General features: G+C 50.3%; 1 protein-coding gene across 1 annotated transcript in view; it reads left to right on the forward strand.

Annotated features, from left to right (window-relative positions):
• Positions 1-3,490: 3,490 nt before the first annotated feature.
• Positions 3,491-19,398, forward strand: part of LOC149337279 (facilitated trehalose transporter Tret1-like) — an 80,688-nt gene continuing 64,780 nt past the window's right edge. Inside the window, exon 1 of the mRNA XM_089554371.1 lies at positions 3,491-3,511. Within this exon, the coding sequence (XP_089410497.1) occupies positions 3,503-3,511 (9 nt within the window). The 5' untranslated portion in view covers positions 3,491-3,502. The remainder of the gene's footprint in view (positions 3,512-19,398) is intronic.

Consider the following 19,398-nt stretch of genomic DNA (forward strand, 5'->3'; position numbering starts at 1 on the left):
ACTGTTAGTGGAGTGACTCTTGAAGAAGGAATATGCGTGAAAAATAACAAGCTGTCTGTAATTGTACATACATGCCTTGCTCGAATTCTTTGCATCAATATATCGGAAAGCTGAAACAGCTGGTGAGCTGCGCTCAAATTTTATATTAGGAATTAACGTAATCGTCGCCAATGTTTTCTTTATGTCCTTCCCTGAGACCGAAACGAACGCTTATAGAACGCAATATCCCGCCAAGCCCTTCTCGGATAAATAGAGAGTAATAGCCTTGAGTGTTGTGTGCTAGGTCATGAACGCATGAGCAAAGAGAGGTGCAAAGTCCTTTGAAGCGAAACAATAGCCAGAATCTTTCTTGGTGCTTTGTTTTTTTGCTTTCTTTGCAGTACGTTTACGTAAGGCAAACTTCCTGGTTTTCTTGATCTAATATAAAATCCGAAAGCGTGACAAAACGTATCCTTATTTATCAATAAAGTTTGCAGTACAGTACTCTCTGTACAATTATCAAGCTCCCAATCGATCGATGATGTAATATCGACGGCTAAAACCGCCTGTGTGGTGACACCATAGGCGCCATAAATTTTTTTGTGCGACATAACTGAAATATTTAAAACTCCAATACATGGGGTACGACCAATGCTAATAGCATCAATACAACTGATTCTAAGCAACCAAGAGGCAAAAAAATGCACTGAAAATATATTTGGGCGCCCCTTTAAAAAAGGCGGGGAACAGAGGAGAAAAGGAGGAGAGCGAAGAATCAGGAATGCCAACAGCATGCGCAAGCAAGCATCAAGACGTACAAAAACTCAAACGTTGTCTGTTTCGAAAAAGTCAGCCTGTGCTGCGAAGAGTGACACTGACGGAGAGCTGGTTGAGCTGCTGCTCTTAATACAATATGCTTCAGGCTACCACGCGCAGCGTTGCCGGTACTCTTACCTAGAATTCTGGTCTCATCCAACCGATACACGCATCCTCTGCACTTATTGACATGGGCAACTTATTGTGCGTACTTGTCCTTTACTGGACAAACTTCGGGCATGTTCCCCCATCCTTTGCGTCAGACGTCGAGTTTTTAGAAGCAGCTAATGTTTGAGTTCTTGTGTGTCTTGTTGCTTGCTTGGGCGGGCTGTCAACATTCCTGGTTCTTCGCTCTCCTCCTTTTCGCCTTTATTCCTCGCCTTATTTGAGCTGTGTGCCTTCCTTCAATAAAATTTAGTTGAGTATCCGCGACTGTGTCTTGCTCTTCTTTCTTGTGTTGCATGCTTGAGCGCTGGTGTTTTTCGTAGATTCAAAATGCACCAACTAGCGCAAAAAAAAGTTTTGTTATGCTGATATGTAGCAAATTTGACAATTATGTCCCGTGTTTTACCGTCGATAAACAGATAGAGTCCATGAGCACATAAAATCCTCTCATTGGTAATCCTGTTGCTGTTGCTTCAGAATCGCAATATGTGTCACTCTTCACGTCCTTCATTCCGCAAAAAAATGGCTGAGGCTTAGCTAAGTCAGATGCGAAGCATATGATGGCTAGGCTTGGTAATACATGGCTTTCCTTGGTTGACGTTCATCCCGCTCTTCATCGGTCTCTGTGGCACGCTGAAGCTTTCGCTTCTCGTTCAAATCAGCCCTGCTTCTAGGCGGCATCCCAACACCTGGCCGCCTCGTAAGTGCCCGGAGAGCGAGGCAAGCTCAGCTTTATACCGCTGCTGTAGCGTCACGTGGTCAGCTGCAGCGCCTCTGATGTGGAGCCTCCACCGCCGCGGCCGACCGCGCGAGCCGGCAGCCCATCTCTCCTCTGCTGTGACGTCATGTGTTCACGTGGTCAGCCGCCGCGCCTCTGATGTGGAGCCTCCACCGCCGCGGCCGACCGCGCGAGCCGGCAGCCCATCTCTGCTCTGCTGTGACGTCATGTTGTCGCGTGGTGTCACGTGGTCACGCTAAAGGCCAATGGTAGCTCCACCGCCGTGCTCGACGGGCTGTAGTGTAGCTCTAGTAATATGCTTCGCATAAAAACTAGGTTGTCTGTCGTGAGCGGTCCTCAGCATCATCTGGCCCATGGCGCAGTGCACAAGCTTCCATCTGAAATCGGGCTGCCATAGCTGCATTCAATATCCAGCCTCCTGCAGCTTCTGATCGTTTCTAGCTGATATAGCTTGAAAAGTATTTTGAAGCGAAAAGCTTCCCTATAGCTCGTTAACACCGCGCTTCGCATGGGCCAGCCCTGGGCGCCGCCGCGGCGCGCTCTTCCTCCTCCTCGCCACCGGTTTACCCTTCGCCGCTGCCGCGCGGTAGCCGCCGCCGTCCCAAGAGAAGGTTATTTCGCAAGGCGTTGCGATAGCGCGTGACAGGCGGCGGCGGCCGTGGAGGAGGCGCAGACATTCGCCATGGAAGGAAGAAAAGGAGACCCAGAAGTTGTAGCGATGGAGTTGGCTCAAAAGCAGCGAGCATACGAAAAGTGCAAGGCTAGACAAGCGGCTGAAACACCAGAAGCACGATAGGCATTCCTTGCTAAACGGCGGCAAAACGACGCTGAATTGTGGCGTTTTGCTGCGTCAACTGAGAATTTCGAGGTGAGCGAAGGCTGTACCTCGGGAGACCTCGAGCGGTTTCGAAGAAAGAATGAAAACGCCAGAGCTAAACGAGCAGCTGTTTGACCTTTCGCCGAAGCCGTGCTCAGTGCTGATTTGAAAGCAGGGGTACATAAGGCGCGCTTGCCCATAGAACAGGCGCACACTCTTGCCATGGAAGGAGAAGAAGAAGCAACAGTCGGACGGCGCAGAGTGGTAGCTTGGGAGTTGGCTGAAAAGCAGCGAGAGCTTTTCGCTTCGAGATATCCAGGCTTAACCTTAGCTGAGCCATAGCCAATTTTTTTTTTGCCGGTCTTCTAGCTCTGTCAACGTTTCGACAACTTCTTTCTGTACTGTTTCTATCCTAGTAGAAGGCTAATTAAAATTTTTGTCTCCTTTCAGTACTTCCGCAAGAGAATCAGCCGATATTTTTTTAGTACCAGTACTTCCGCAGGAGAATCAGCCGATATTTTTTAGGACCCGGACTGCACTCAACATCAACAAACAAAAGCAAGAGCAGGGAGAAAAATGGTTCAACCAGAGATCCAGGGCATGGAAGCACAATTATACAGTTCCTCAGCAGAATTAAAACAATAGTAAGGTAGCCAGGACGGTTAACTGGCCAACGTGGCAAAGAAGAGCGTGCGTGAGCCTATCATACTTTCGTGCTTCTATGCCCATTGAGCGGTGACCGCGCAGTACTGGTTTTAGACTGTGCGCTGTTGGGACTAAGCGTTTCTGCGGCTTCGGCAGGTTGGGGTAGGGGGAGATGAGGCAAGTAACAGTAAAGCTGGACCCGACGGCAAAATGTCGACGTCTCGCATTCGGGTGGGGTGCCATCAGTGGACACTCGTGAAGCTGTGACGTCGGCGAATGGGCATAGGGGGTTCCCTTCGGCGCAGACAGGCCAGCCGGCAGCCGGGCACTCGAGCAACTACATGACGAAGGTGAGCGTCAGTGACCTCATCTTTTATTATTTTTTATTTTTACCTTATTCTTTTGGTGCTTCCAAGCTTTGGATGAGAGTGCGAGAAGATTCGCCGCAGAAATTGTAGCCGAATCCTAAATGTTGCCAATTGCAACTCCGTGTGTGCACATGCACTCTCCTCAGCATTTTACACAGTCATAAGTACTCAACCATCCAGTGTGTATCCACAATAGTGGTTTGTGTGGATGTTAAGTCCGAGAACGTGGTTCGTGCGGGGACCATGGGGCGTGCCCCGAATTCCTGTTGAAATAAAGTTTTTCTGTTTCTTTCTCCCTCTAGGAAGTTGAAATTTGAGGAAAGCTCTGCGCAGCGGTCTCCAATTCACTCTCACTTTTTTCACTCCACTCTGCCTCCGTCAGAAATGAAACATATATTCAGCTCCTGGTTTTATAAGAAATGCTTTTCCAGTGAAGACACAGAGACAGCAACCGGAACTTCACGCCGGCTACTCAGCGATACATTGGCAGGACATTCTATAAACCATTGGTTCTTTGCAATGGTTCTTCGATTATTTCCTGCTTAATATAGGCCCGCTCGGTCTGACGTAGCAAAATACTGTTACGTGGCAGGAGGCGTTCACGCCACGCAGAACACTGGTGCACTCACGCTGAACAGAACACAAGCACAGGGCGCACCGGATGCCAAAACACAGGCCACTGTACAGGATTCGGAGCCCGAGCACGCGCCAAGCGCACTCTCACTTCGTCTGCCTCATCTTCTCTGAGTCGACCCGTAGCATGACCCCCGGGCGCAAAAGCACCGTCGCGGTGCTGCTTAGCGAGTGTCAGAAGAAGGTAGGTGGTAGGGCTTAAGGCGCGACACGGCACAATATCGGAGGGTGGAGTACGGGAAGTGCACTCGGGGAAGGCAGGCTCAATCTCGTATGTGACGGCTGTGACTTGGCGCAGCACACGATACGGGCCCACATATCGAGAAAGAAGCTTTTCCGAGAGCCCTACACGGCGAGAAGGCACCCAGAGCAATACAAGGGACCCAGGCACTGTCCAGGTGGCGGCGGTTATAGTGCTGTTGCTGAGAAGCTTGGGAGGCTTGCAAGCGGGAACGGGCGACTTGGCGAGCATGGTCGGCATGGGCAATGGCTTCACGGGCGTATTCAGAATGTGGGGGAGAAGATGTTCGATACAATGTGTCAAGCGGCAGTTGAGGCTCGCGGCCGTACAGGAGGTAAAACGGAGAGTAGCCGGCAGTGTCGTGGCGGGATGAATTATATGCAAATGTAACGTATGGGAGTGCGACGTCCCAGTCTCGGTGATCAGAGGAGACGTACATGGCGAGCATGTCGGTAAGCGTGCGATTGAGTCGCTCAGTGAGGCCATTAGTTTGGGGGTGGTAAGCGGTCGTCAACTTGTGCTTAGTTGAGCACGCGCGAAGAATGTCGTTTACCACTGCTGAAAGGAAGGTGTGGCCTCGGTCAGTGAGCAGTTGGTGGGGTGCTCCATGATGAAGAATGACGTCCTGAAGATGAAAGTCGGCGACATCAGCGGCAGTACTCGTGGAGAGCGCACGTGTTATCGCGTACCGGGTGGCATAGTCTGTGGCTAGTGCAACCCATCTGTTCCCAGAAGTGGACTCAGGAAAGGGGCCGAGAAGATCCAAGCCGACACGGTAGAACGGCTCCGGAGGGATGTCAATGGGCTGAAGAAAGCCAGCGGGAGCAGATGCAGGGCGCTTGCGACGCTGACACTCATCGCAAGAACCAACGTAACGGCGCACTGAGCGGTAGAGGCCAGGCCAGAAGAACCGACGACGGATGCGGTCGTACGTGCGAGTAACGCCTAGATGGCCAGCAGTCGGGAGGTCATGGAGTTCGTGGAGAACGACTGTTTGTAAGTGCTTCGGGACGACGAGGAGAACGTCAGGACCAGTTGGTTGAAGATTCTGGCGGTATAAAATACCATCAACGAGAGCAAAGCGGTTCAGTGAAGGGTCGGTGTGGGCGGACGTTAGGCGATCGATGATGGAGAGAAGCTCCGCATCCCGACGCTGTTCTTCGCCGATAGTTGTAAACGGCGATAGAGAGAACAGGTCAATAGCGCTTGCGCTCGTCGCAGTATTAGTGTGGGCAACAGGGTAACGTGAGAGGCAGTCGGCATCTTTGTGCAACCGTCCGGACTTGTAGATCACAACGTAGTCATATTCTTGGAGTCGTAGCGCCCAACGACCGAGGCGACCGATAGGATCCTTCAGAGAAGAGAGCCAGCACAGTGCGTGATGATCTGTAACAACTGTGAATGGCCTGCCATATAGGTAGGGTCGAAATTTGCCAACAGCCCAGACGAGGGCCAAGCACTCTCTTTCGGTAATGGAGTAGTTCTTCTCGGAAGGGGATAGGAGGCGGCTAGCATAGGCAATTACGCGATGTGTGCCGGATTGACGTTGGAAAGGATTGCTCCGATTCCATGGCCACTAGCATCAGTACGGACTTCCGTAGGAGCTGACACATCAAAGTGTGCCAAGACCGGTGCAGTGGTAAGCTTCCTTATAAGGTGGGCAAAGGCGTGGTCTTGAGAGGACCCCCAGGAAAAACTGACATCCTTTTTAAGAAGATCGGTGAGTGGCTGAGCAATGTCGGCAAAATCTTGAATAAATCTACGAAAGTAAGAACAAAGACCCAAAAAACTTCGAACGTCGTTGCTCGTACGGGGTACTGGGAAGTCCTTTACTGCTCGGATCTTGTCTGGATCGGGACGAACCCCTGTAGCATCGACGACATGGCCTAGTATAGTGAGCTGACGACGCGCGAAACGGCATTTTGAAGAGTTGCGCTGCAGCCCGGCATGACGGAAGAGGGAAAGAACTTGTGAGAGGTGGTCCATGTGGGACGAAAACGAGGGAGAAAACACAATTACATCGTCTAAATAGCAGAGGCAAGTCGACCACTTAAATCCTGGCAGCAAGGAGTCCATCATGCGCTCGAAAGTATCCTGGGGCGTTACATAATCCGAAAGGCATAACCTTAAACTGATATAATCCATCAGGAGTAACAAAAGCAGTCTTCTCCCGATCCTGGTCATCCACAGCAATTTGCCAATAGCCAGAGCGTAGGTCTATGGAGGAGAAGAATTTGGCTCCGTAGAGGCAGTCTAAGGCATCGTCGATTCGAGGAAGCGGATAGACATCTTTTTTAGCGATCTTATTCAGGTGACGGTAATCCACACAGAAGCGCCACGAGCCATCTTTCTTCTTGACCAAGACGACGGGCGAAGCCCAAGGACTGTGAGAGGGCTCAATGATGTTCTTCTCCAGCATTTTTGCCACTTCAGCCTGGATTACCTGTCGTTCTGCATGGGAGACCCGGTATGGTCGGCGGCGGATCGGAGGAGCGTCGCCGGTGTCGATGCGGTGCGTAACGGTAAGAGCTTGGCCGAGGGCGCTGTTATGGAGGTCGAAGATGTCGGAATAGGACTCGAGAAGCGCACGCAGCTGACAAGATTGAGCAGGGAGCAAATCGGAGGGCATCATTGCCGTGATCGCGTCAGTCGAAGTAGGAGCGTGAACAGGGTCTGCAGGAGCTGATGCATGGGCAGGGTCCAATGGGGCAACTGGGCAGGAGCCAATAGGGGAGAACGTTGCCACGCATATGCCAGGTGGAAGGACTTGGGCTGAATAGCTGAAATTAACGGTAGTGACACGCTGTTTCCCCTGATTGTAGCGACAGTATGGGGCAGTGCAACGTTGCGGTGCAGCAAGACATCTGAAATAGGGGCGACTAAGTAGTCACCATCGGCCACTGATGAGGTAGGACGTAGGGTAACGAATAAGGCGGCTAGTGAGGGCAGAGAAACTAGGTCCGGCGAATACAGTCGGGGAGAATGCAAGGGTTCAGGATCGATGGTTGGGAGATCGAGGTGTAGGACGCCTTGCGAGCAGTCGATCAAGGCGGAGTGTTCTGACAGGAAATCGAGGCCGAGGATGAGGTCATGAGCACAAGGGTTCAAAACAGTGAACTGCACCGGAAGGTCATGGCCAGCAACACTAACGCGTGCAGTGCAGAGTCCGTCAACACAAACTGTTCCACCGTCCGCGACACGCACTCGAGACCGAGCCGGCGTGAGAACTTTACGTAAACGACGACGAAGTTGTGCACTCATGACAGAGATATGCGCACCAGTGTCGATAAGCGCACGCACGGGGACACCATCAACACAAACGTCTAGTTGGTTCAAGTGGGAGGTCTGTAGAGGATTTGTGGGCCTGGTCGGGGATGCAGCGTCACCTCCGGGAGCTGCATCAGCTAGTTTTCCAAGTCAGAGCGGTCGTATGAGGCTGCCGAGGATCGAAGGGGCTGCGGGGATCGGAAACGACGGCCTCGGGGAGATGTAGAGCGGGAAGAACGACGTGGTCGGGAGCTGGCGAGATCATTGGCCGAATCTGATTGGTCATGAGGTGGTCGGGGCGGAAAACGGGGGGGCATATCTGAACGGTTGGCATAGGAAAGCTCGGTGCGAGGAGTCGGAAACCATCTATTGCGGCAGTGCCGGGAAATGTGGCCGACACAGGAACTGTTGAAACATATTGGGCGATCATCAGGCGTCCGCCACTCTGCTGGATTACGGTAGCGACGAAAGTACGGAGCCCTTGGACGGAAAACATTCCTGGTTGGTGGTCGGACGCTAGAGTTCCCGATGGAACAGATAGCATGTGAGAGGTCCAAATTTGCGAGTTCCTCTCGCACGACGGCTTGAATGAGGGATACATCGGGCAAGGGGTGACTGGGGGTGGTAGGTTGAGGGGCCGCAGGTGCACAGGCCTCCATTTCGCGGCGAACGATCCGGGTGACTGCGTCGGTGATGTTGAGAGGCGAAGTGGGAGGTGGGCTAGGTGGTGGCTGCTGCAAAACACACGTAGATGTGGCGGCCGTATGGGGAAGTCGTTCAAACTGTGGAAATATGCGCCGGCTCTTGACTTGCTCGAAGAGACGGCACTCCTTAATAACGGCATCCACGATATCACATCCTTTGCACTGAAGCAAATGGAAAGCGTCGTCCGCGATCCCCTTCAGTATGTGGCCCACCTTTTTGTTTTCCGACATGGAGGTGTCAACCTGGTGGCTTAAGGCAAGGACGTCTTGTATGTACGTGACGTACCCTTCACTCGAGGACTGAGCACGCGACTCAAGGTGTTTTTGGGTTGCGAGCTTCGAAGCATCTGGAGGTCCGAGCAGAGCGCGAAGCTTTTCCTTGAAGATGTCCCAACTCGTTAGTTCGTCCTCGTTGGTGTCGTACCATAGCCTTGCTGTGCCAGATAAATAGAAAATTACGTTTGCCAGCATGACGGTGGGGTCCCACCTGTTATGGGTGCTGACACGCTCGTACATGGAGATCCATCTCTCGACGTTTTCAGTTGAGGCACCGGAAAAGTTGTCGGGGTCACGGGGATGAGCCATGACCATGAATGTAGTGGCAGTGGCACTTGGCGAGTCGCCGGGCTTCGTCATTGTAGCGGTCCCGGTGTAGCGACCGCTGCGAAGCTCCGTGTTGGGATAGTCCAGAACGAGAGGAAGGGGAAAGTCCTCACCTCCACCAAGATGTTACGTGGCAGGAGGCGTTCACGCCAAGCAGAACACTGGTGCACTCACGCTGAACAGAACACAAGCACAGGGCGCACCGGATGCCAAAACAGGCCACTGTCCAGGATTCGGAGCCCGAGCACGCGCCAAGCGCCCTCTCACTTCATCTGCCTCATCTTCTCTGAGTCGACCCGTAGCAATATTATTACACTGCACTTGCAGCGGCAAGTTTTTACCCCAAAAACGCAAAGAAGCAGCATCAGGAGTAGTTAGAAGTCGAAAAAATGAAAGTTGGTTTTTGAGGAAACGAAATGGCACAGTAATTGTCTGAAATATCTCGTGGGCACCGGAACAGCGACGCAAGGGAAGGGAGGATGATGGGAGCGACAAAAGAAAGAGAGAAAGAGGTGCCGTAGTGGAAGGCTTCGGAATAATTTCGGCCACCGGGTGTCTGTAGCCTGTACTGACATCGCAGAGCCCACGGCCGCCTTCGAGTTTCGATGGAGGCGAGACGCTAAAGGCACCCGTGGGCTGTGCGATGCCAGTGCGCGCTGAAGATCCCCAGGTGGTCGAAATTATTCTACAGCCTTCCACAACAGCGCCTCGTTGGAACTAAAAACTGGGGATCTCCACAACAAATCAATGCGCAGTAGGTTTTACGGATGGTATTTCCGAGCAACGCTCTTTGTTTTCTCTCATTGGAGAAATGAAAAAGCGCAGCAAATTTGTCTCTTTTGTTGTCTGCTCAAGTTCGTTTAGATTAGGTTATGAACGGAGTCAAATTCTGCTCTCTTATCTATGATGTATATTTCGGCTCAGGATTAATGATGTCAAACCCGCCGTGCTGGTTAAGTGGTTAAGACGTGGTATACTGAGCCGGAGTACCTGGGTTCGAACCCGAGCACGGCGCCCGCGTATCGATGGAGACGAAACGCAGAAAGGTGGGATGTGAGTGCACGTTAAAGTTCCCCAGGTGGTGGAAATTATTCCAGAGACCAGTATGGCATCACTTCCTCCATTTCTTCTGTCACTCCCTCCTTTATCCCATCTCTTATGGCGCGGTTCGGCTGTCCACCACGATATATAATCCAGGTACGGAGCCATTTCCTTTCCTAGAAAAAAACGGAACCAAACGAAGCCGCAAAACAATTAAATTAAAAAAGTTTTTGCGATTTTTCTTCTACATTGCAATTGACAAATGAATTAAAAATTTGTCGGTGCTGTTTCAATGTTTCATTAGTGCTTGCTTTCAGTGTAGGTGTAGTTTTTCTTTTGAAAACAACTAGAGCGTACATCGTTGAACAAGTGGAAGAGCAATCGTCATCACCTGCGCCAAAAGTGCATTTGAAACCCTCGTGCTGGGAGTACCCTGTTTGAAGGCCAGGTCACGCAGATGTTCCAGGCTGCATTTAACAACAGACATTAAATAATTGAATTCAGGGCTGAAGTAGAACAAGACGGCTGAAAATTCTGCAGCGTGACACACACGGCCCAAAACCACATAGCCTGTTGCTCACGTACGCGGCGTTAGACAAATACAAGCCTATTTTGTTGGCGACAGAGACTGGGTAGGAAGACCATACCGTAACACTAAGCGAGATCAAACGAGATGGACTCGCATTGGCATCTAAGGAACTGTCCGCGAAACCATTGACTACTACTGCCTATATCTCCTACAGTGTACAGGGCTGCGCAGTGCTGCCATGTGTACTGTGACAAAACAAACTCAAGAAAGAGTACTCAGAAAGCATGCCACTTTGTTAACGTTGGAGACTGTTCTGAGCGTGACAATGGTTCACCTGTGATCGAACGCTTTGGAAAACTTTTCTGTGTGCGAAACGTCCAGTAGTGGAACAGTACGAGCAGTATGCGAGTACTGCAGCGTTCACCGCGAATTGCCGGATGCCATAAATTTGACGAGGCATCTGTTGGTGTGTAAAATGCCAGCTGGACATCAAGGAAATTGTCAGCAAGGAAACAAACGCCTAGCGGGTTTTATGTCAGCTGAGTCATCAATTGAAACAAGTGAGGCAGCACTCTGTAGCCGCAATGCAGGGCAGCCATTGCCAAAAAAAAAAATCAAGAGTGTAGCGTATTTTGTAGACTGTATGACTCCAGAGCAGCAAAGTCAAATAGACTCGGCTTTGGACTGAGGCTTCCACTCAAACAACGTGGCCGTCTCTGTGATTGAGAACAAATATTCGAGTGCAACTTTTAGGATGCTTCGGCCATCATATTCTTTTCCTTCACGACAGCTTCTCATTGTATCTCTGCTGGACTCGCAGTGCACGCGAGCAAAGAAACACGTTCAGAAAACATTGTGAAACGCTTATTGTCTGACACCTTTGACAGATGGATGGCCGAACATTCCTGGCGAGGGAGTCATGTATTTGGTCTTGGCTACGCCAAAGCTATTTTTTACTCACCTGTCGAAACCAGCCTAAATCGTCACACTGCGGTGCATGTTGCTACCGATATCTACAAAGTGACTGAATCGCTGGAAGCGAAAAATTAGTGCTGGTAGTCAGAGACAACGCTAGCAACATGCAAGCAGCTTACGGTATTCTTGGAAGCAAATATGAGCATATCACATGGATTGGATGTGTGCCTGAAGGCCTAAAGTAGCTTTTGAACGATTTGATGAAGCTGAGAACATTAGAGGATGTCCATCATACGGCAAGACAATATATAAGCTACGTGAAGCATAAGCATATAGTTACTGCGAAGTTTCAGGAGAAACAAGAAAAAAAATGTACTAAAGGGAGATTGAAAACTATAAACATTCCGAGCAAAACAAGTTGAGGAGGCATGACTCTGTCAATTCAAAGCCTCCTGAGAAACTAGGAGGTCCTTCAACAGGCCTTGCTATTAGGTGACCCTAAAGCAAATAAATTAGTGCGAGAAGCTGTTCTGAAAGAAGACCATATCTGGAAGCCCGTGCAAAGATGCCTGCTCCTCATAACACCAATTGCGTCGCCCATAACGTCACTACTGTCGGAGAATGCTCTGCTCTCCGACGTTCCAGAAGCCTTCCATTCCATTATGAAGAACTAAGAGCAAACTTGGCGACCTCCGCGCTGTCAAGCGAGGATTAGATTTGATCGAAAGAAATCGTTAGCAGAAGCGATAAGCTTGGAGAAGAGTTGAAATCTGGGTTAGTTGGTACATTATACTTAAGAAAAACCAGCCAAAAAGACGGGGACAAAGGAGACACGAGGCACACACAACGACTGGACTATCAACTGTGCTTTATTGAAAAAACAGCCAGTCTCCAAGAAAACCCAACAGAGCATGCGCAGCTCAACGGCACCGCAAAACCAGCACAAAAAACAACAACAGCGATCTCGTAAGATAGTGAAACTGCGGTGTCAACGGGACAAGTAACCTAATTCTTTCTGCATCAACGTGATAGAAGCCGTGCTAACACAGTTATCTCCATGATTGCTAATGTGAAATGCTTCCAGGATTTCCCGCTCAACCTTACCCTTGCCTCTACCGAGAAAAGTGACATTGGAAAACAACGGGTAGCACCCGCAATCGCGGCAATGGCGAGGCAAGTTTGCTCCGTCAGCCGGAGTCAGAGAGTTATGGTGCTCTCGTAGCCTTTCATTTATACACCGGCCAGTTTGGCCGATGTAAACTTTTTCGCATGTCAGCGGAATCTTATAAACCACCCGTGTCGCACAAGGAACATAGCAGTTTTGATGCCGCGTCGAACAAACAGGTGGTCTAGTTCTGCCACGCGCGACACGTGAACAAAGGCTTGAAAGTTTGCAAGGAGCAGAAAAGATAACATTGACACCTTGTCTTGCAGCAACTTTTTTGATGTTGTGGGAAGCCCCATGCACATAAGGCATCACCTCAAATTTTCTTCTTTCAGCCCTAGTAGGGTCAGCCACCTTTTCGTCACGGCTCTTAATTCTTTCCAGCAACGACTCTGCCACAGCATTCAAAAGCGGTTTTGGGAAACCGGCCTCTTGCAAACGCTTAACCTGGTTGTCGAAACTTGACTTCATGCTATGGTGGCAACTCTTCTGCAGAGCATTGCGAAAACAGCTCATGGCAATCCCTCTCTTGACGACTTTTGAGTGTGCAGACGAGTACGGTAATAAAGCCTTCTTACTCCTAGGTAAAAAACACCAGCTACATGGCCATCGTCACGAAAAGTTAGTTGAAGTTCTAAAAAACGAATCGACTGGTTAGCGGGTAGTTCAAAGGTAAAAGAAAGGGAGCTTGAGCAAGCTTGGTTTGCGATAAGTGCACATAGCTCCTAACTTGCTGAATGCAAGGTACACAAGAAAGCAACTGGACGATGCGCTGACTGCGGACAGCATTTTGTGGATACCTCTGCAAGCGGCTCACCTTTCACAGGACATCGGTAAACTGATTTCCAACGTAGCAGATTACAGGACGTCCACCAGAATTTGGTCCAGGACAGGGGTCTCGGACTCCGAAAAGCACGTGGCACCTTCTGCCTGGTGACAAGGCCTTTTCACCAACCAGCCGCTAACACTCCTGGCTTCCCGACTGCTTAAGATACCATACCATCCCCCCCAAACTGGGAACAAAACTGGTCACGTTTCAGAAACGTCGCTACAAGGCTTCACTACCGGCGTTCAGAAGAATGAGTTAGAAACCTTGCGCATTGTTTTCTTTCTGCTGCATAACATGCACCATTGTGTCAGACGCATCCCCCATATATGCAGCTTTTTAAAGAAAGAGTTGATGCCTACTTACGCACCCTTGTATTAGACGGACCTCAAGTTACATATTTAGGGTAATAAGACCTAACTGTATCCCACAGCGGTGGCTCAGTGGTTAAGGTACTTGTCTACTAAGCCGGAGTGCCCGGGTTCAAACCCGACCGCGGCGGCCGCGTTTCGATGCAGGCGAAACGCAAAATCACCCACTGACAACGAACATCAGTTCGTTGTAACGTTTAATGCGCACTGACAACGAACATATCAGGTTCGTTGTCAGTGCACATTAAAGGTCCCTAGTTGATCGAAATTCTTCAGATCACCAATAAGACACCACTTTCTTCCTTTCTTTTTTCACTCCCTCTTTTATCCCTCGGCTTACGACTCGGTTCGGGTGTACACCGATATATGTGAGACAATAACTGCGTCACTTCCTGTCCTTAAACAACAGTTGTCAATTTCTATTCTTACTTAACCGTACATACTTGCGCGAACATCGCGAAATGCAGCGTGCCTGTGAGAACAGTCCTTACGCAGCCTAAATATTAAAAAACTTTGGCTGTGGTTTAGCCCTGATTAAACCTGGAGGATTGCGAAAGCAACATCTGCGCCTAGCCATATATTGTTGCGTGAGCTACATTGCGCACAGTCTCGCCGTTTCGGGCGCTTTTTCACGACCATACTGCGCATGCGCGAGGAGCAAGTGACGTCAATACGCGCAGCTGGCGTGCCTCGCCGCGCGCGCTCGCGTTCCTTTCCTTAAAATGTTCGGAGTGGAAAACGTCGACAAATCCAACGTCAATGAACACAATGAACTCCGACGGCCTATGGCTTCAGCACCGAGTTTCTGGCACAACCTTGCCAATGCCTGTAGCTCACATCTCTCTCTCATCAGCCCACGTACCTATAATCACGATTAAGGCATCCACTGACCCAGGGACCCATTATGCGCACTTCCTTTCCTTAAAACTCAGGGGGGCACTTTGTTGACCTAAAGTGCGGTGAGTGAGTGAAGAAACTTTATTACCGCCAGAAGAAGACCCGTGCCCCTCCGGGTCCGCATTCAGGCGTCCGGTGAGGGGCAGCGTCGCAGCTGGAAGACTCGCAACGATATAGTCGCGCAGCTTCTGCTGCCAGGCGGGTAGCGTATCGTTGTATGCTAAGGTCGGCACTTCTGAGTATGGTCTCCCATTCCTCTGCATTAATAATTCTGCCATATCCTGGGGCACTGGGGCATCTCCATAGTATGTGTTCGAGTGTAGCGGTATGCCCGCAGAACTCGCACACCTCCGCATCCTCCCTCGTGTCACCTCCTGTCCAGCTCCTCGAGAGCGAGGATGCGAAGTTTCTAGCTTGGAGTCTTCTCCAGTCATAGGCCTCAGCCGAGCTAAGCGATCTATCCGGAGGAGGATAGATCCTTTTGTTCTTTTTCTGAATGTCTGTGATGCTATTAAAGGTATTGGTTTCCTCTTTAGTGCTGAATTCGTATGAGGTGTCCACGGCTCCCCGGGGTAGAGAGGAGCGGACTTAAGGCTTTCGCCTCACCGCACTTTAGTGCTGAATTCGTTTGTGGACACCTCATACGAATTCAGCACTAAAGTGCGGTGAGGCGAAAGCCTTAAGCGCGGTGTTGCTGCTTGTGTCCCTCATGCGTTGTTAAGATGTTAGGCTTCGCCTTTAAAGAGAAACGCGGCAGCGTCTTGCAACGCTGCCAGGGAGTCCTTAGAACGCCATCGCCCATCCGGTTATACGCCTTGCTCGTCGCTAAATTGGTTTTTGAGGAAAGGAAATGTATCTGTCTCGCATATCTCGGTAGACACCTAAACCTCGCCGTAACGGGAAGGGAGTGAACGAAGGCATCGTATTCACTAGAGGCGCCTTTGTTCATTCCAAACCATCGAGCTGGCATGGCAGAGTGGTAGCGTGCTCGTCTCGCACTCCGGAGACCGGGGTTCGATTCCGGGACTCGACCAATTTCCTACTCGGATTATTTATTTATCTGGCCTAACTAGAAGGGTTAATTAGGTTAATTGGGTAATTAAGCAATTAACTAAAATCAATCCCACTTACTCGGAGCAACACTATACGATCCCTTTAATTGGTTGCATGGTTACTAGCCAAAGTACAGTTGGCCCCGTTTGAAATTATCGCACTGTGGCGTCGCGACCGTTTCGACCAATTGAAAAGCGTGACATTTCTGTCGACAGCTCCTGCTTACAACGAGGAGGCATTAAAGACTTCCGCCTTAAAATGTTCAGAGTGTAAAATGAGGTCAACGCCAACGCCAGTGAACACAACGAACGACGCCGCGTTTCAGGCACAACGTTGTCAGTGCCAACGCATGCAGCCGTCACTACCGCCACTTAGCTTAAAGCATGGTTGAGGTATCCACTATTCCAAGAAGGCAGTCATGCGCCTTACTTAGGGTTCAGGTATCCACCGAGATGTGAACACCTGGCCCTCACCTCACGGTACGTGCATTCTAGAGAGCTAAGCCACTGCATTTTACAGGTATACACCACAAACCACGCATATGGCGATGCGCAATCACTACTGCGCATCAGAGAGGGAGAGAAAGAGAGAAGGAACTGTCGGCGAGGCGATGGAGAGCCTGCGGTGGCGGCTCCGACTGCGGCCCCGGCGCGTGAGCTGTGCGTCATGTGACGTCATCCGCTCATCGCGCATGCGCTGCTTGGCCTTTTGAGTGTTCGAAATGGCTCGGCCACTAGCGTAGTCTTGCTTTCTCAGCAAAAAGCAACAACACCCAGCTCCCCCCCCCCCCCCAAAGAAGGGAAAAGAAGAGGAAACTAATATACTGTAGTGCTTTTGTCTGCGGCTTTGGGCATGCATATTCAGCGACCTTCTCTCCTTGGTTGTATCCCCAGGAGCCTTCTCTGTCGACGTCATCCACCTCTAATCAATGGCCGGTTGCCCTCAGTCAAGGACTCTGCTGGCGACTTCTGCCCGTTGAGCTCTCTGTACCAGAACTTCTTGTTGTCCACAACGGTCGCTGGACAGGGGAGTCTCCCGTTGCGCCGAACTCGGGTTTTGTGTTTTGGGCACCACGTCTATGGTTTGGCAGGCTCATGTGATCTGATACAGAGTGGGGTTTGCGTCGCACCAGGGGCATTTCTTCGCGTATATCGTAAGGTGCATTTTGTTTAGTACATCCAGGTCTGTGTAAGAGCCTGTCTGTAATTGTCTCCAAGCGACAGCTTCCGCTCTATTGAGAGATTTCAGCGGCGAGGTGATGGTGAAGGTGAAGAAACTTTATTTCTGGCAGAAGAAGACCCGTGCCCCTCCGTGTCCGGACGCAGGCGTCCGGGGAAGGGCAGCGTCGGAGCTGGAAGAATAGCAACCATATAGTCGCGCAGCTTCTGCTGCCATGCGGGAAGCCTATCGTTGTGTGCTAATGTCGGCACTTCTGAGTATGTTCTCCCATTCCTCTGCATTATTAATTCTGCCATGTCCTTGGGCAGTGGGGCATCTCCATAATATGTGTTCCGGTGTAGCGGTCTGCCCGCAGAATTCGCAGACCTCCGCATCCTCCCTCGTGTCACCTTCTGTCCAGCTCCTCCAGAGCGGCGATGCGAAGTTTCTAGCCTGGAGTCTTCTCCAGTCATACGTCTTAGCCGAGCTAATCAAACTATCCGGAGGAGGATAGAACCTTTGGCTCTTTTTGAGATTGTATGTGATGCTACTAAAGGTGTTGGTTTCCTCTTTAGTGCTGAATTCGTATGAGGTGCCCACGGCTCTCCGGTGTAAAGAGGAGCGGGCAAGCCTGTGGGCAGCCTCGTTTCCAACCAGAACCGAGGGGCTGGAGTCCCGATGCTTAGAATATTGTGGGCTGGGATGAAGTCTTTTAGATATTTAGCCGCCATTTCGTGGATGCGTCCCTTGATGTAATTTCTAAATTTCGCCTTTGCCGTCGCTTGCTACGTATTTAGTACCTGGCTGAGTTAGAGTGATCGCTATCGCAACCTCCTCAGCCACAACCTGTTTTAAGTCTTAGTGTCTTACAACGCCTAACGTTCTGCCTGTGTATCCGACGGCTACGGAGACGGTGTCTCCTGCATGCCTACCGCGGCATCAGTGTAGGCCACGGTTCCCAGTGGCATATTGCCTAGTTTAGCAGCCAGCTGTGTGACCCTGCTTTCCTTTCTGCCTGTGTCGTTGATGGGATGCATGTTTCTAGATATGCGAGCGATAATAAGATGCTCTCTTATTTCACTTCCAAGATCTGTTCTAGTGTTCACTGTGTTATCTACGATTGCCCATTTCGCTAGCTCTAGGTATTTACTTCCTGCGGGTGTGGATGTTAGCGTTTAGGTTTGCGATGTTCTAACCGCTTCAATCAGTTCTCTGCAATTGTTATGCAGGCCCATTTTCTCCAGTATATCATTGGACGTGGAAATGGGCAGCCCTAGCGCTCGTTTGACACATTTCCTGATGATTGCGTCTAATGCCTTTTCTTTGGTTTTGTTTTCGGTTTTGTACCTTTCTGAACGCTCTGACAAGTTCAGCTTGCGCTTTGAACTACTCCCGCGTAGTTTTGTTTTTCCTTTCTCTGTTATTACACGCCTAGGATTCTTATTTCCTCGACATTTGGTATCGTTCTATTTTCAAGTGTAACCTCGATTGCCGGTATCGTTTGACTACGCTTGCTCATTGCTACAAATAGCTCCGAGTTTGCGGAGAGCAGCTGTGACCCGTGCATTTCGCATGCTCGTTAATGGCATCCGCTGCCTTCTGTAGCTTTTCTTTCATTTCTGATTCACCTCCTTTGTTTAGCCAGACGTTTACATCATCTGCGTAGAGGCTGATGTTTAAGCCTTAGTGTCTCTCTAAGCTTGCGTTGAAGGTCCCTCATTACCATATTAAAGAGAAATGGGGAGAGCACAGCACTTTGCGGGGTTCCTCTACATCCCATTGGGAACTCATCAGATCTGATGCCCTGAAAGGTAATGATAGCAGTCCTGTCCGTTAGGAACGATCGGATGTAGTTGTAGGTGTTTTTCCCCACGGCTGTCTCATTTAGCCCATCAAGGATGGCGTCATAGCTGACATTGTCGAAAGCTGTCTTAAGGTCTATACCTAAGACCGCCTTCAGGTTGCCGAGGTCCAGCTGACCTACTATATCTTCATCGAGTCTTAGCATTGTATCTTGGATGCGCAGCCCCGGCCTAAATCCGACCATTTCATCTGGCCAGAGGCCGTTACCCTCCATGTATTTGGTCAGTCTGGTCAGGATGACCTTCTCTAGCAGTTTCCCTACATATGATGTCAGTGAGATCGGCCTCAGGTACTCCAAGCTCGGAGGTTTGCCCTGCTTGTGTATAAGCGTGATCTTGGCCTTTTTCCACTGTTCGGAGACGGCGCCGTCTTTCCGCACTTGGTTGAGATACCTTGTGAGGATATTTATTGATTCCTCATCCAGGTTTCCCAACATTCTCTTATCTACTCTGTCGAGCCCCAGTGCGGACCTTCGTTTTAGCTTCAGTTATTCCATTCTGATCTCGGCTCTTAATATGGGGGCAAGCAACGCTTCATTTGGTTGTCACTTATAGTCCTCATATTCAGCGGCCCCATGGGGAGCAATATACAGCGAATTGAGCG

Source organism: Amblyomma mixtum, chromosome 7 (genome assembly GCF_055824585.1).
Source record: "Amblyomma mixtum isolate Tamu chromosome 7, ASM5582458v1, whole genome shotgun sequence".
NCBI lineage: Eukaryota > Metazoa > Arthropoda > Arachnida > Ixodida > Ixodidae > Amblyomma > Amblyomma mixtum.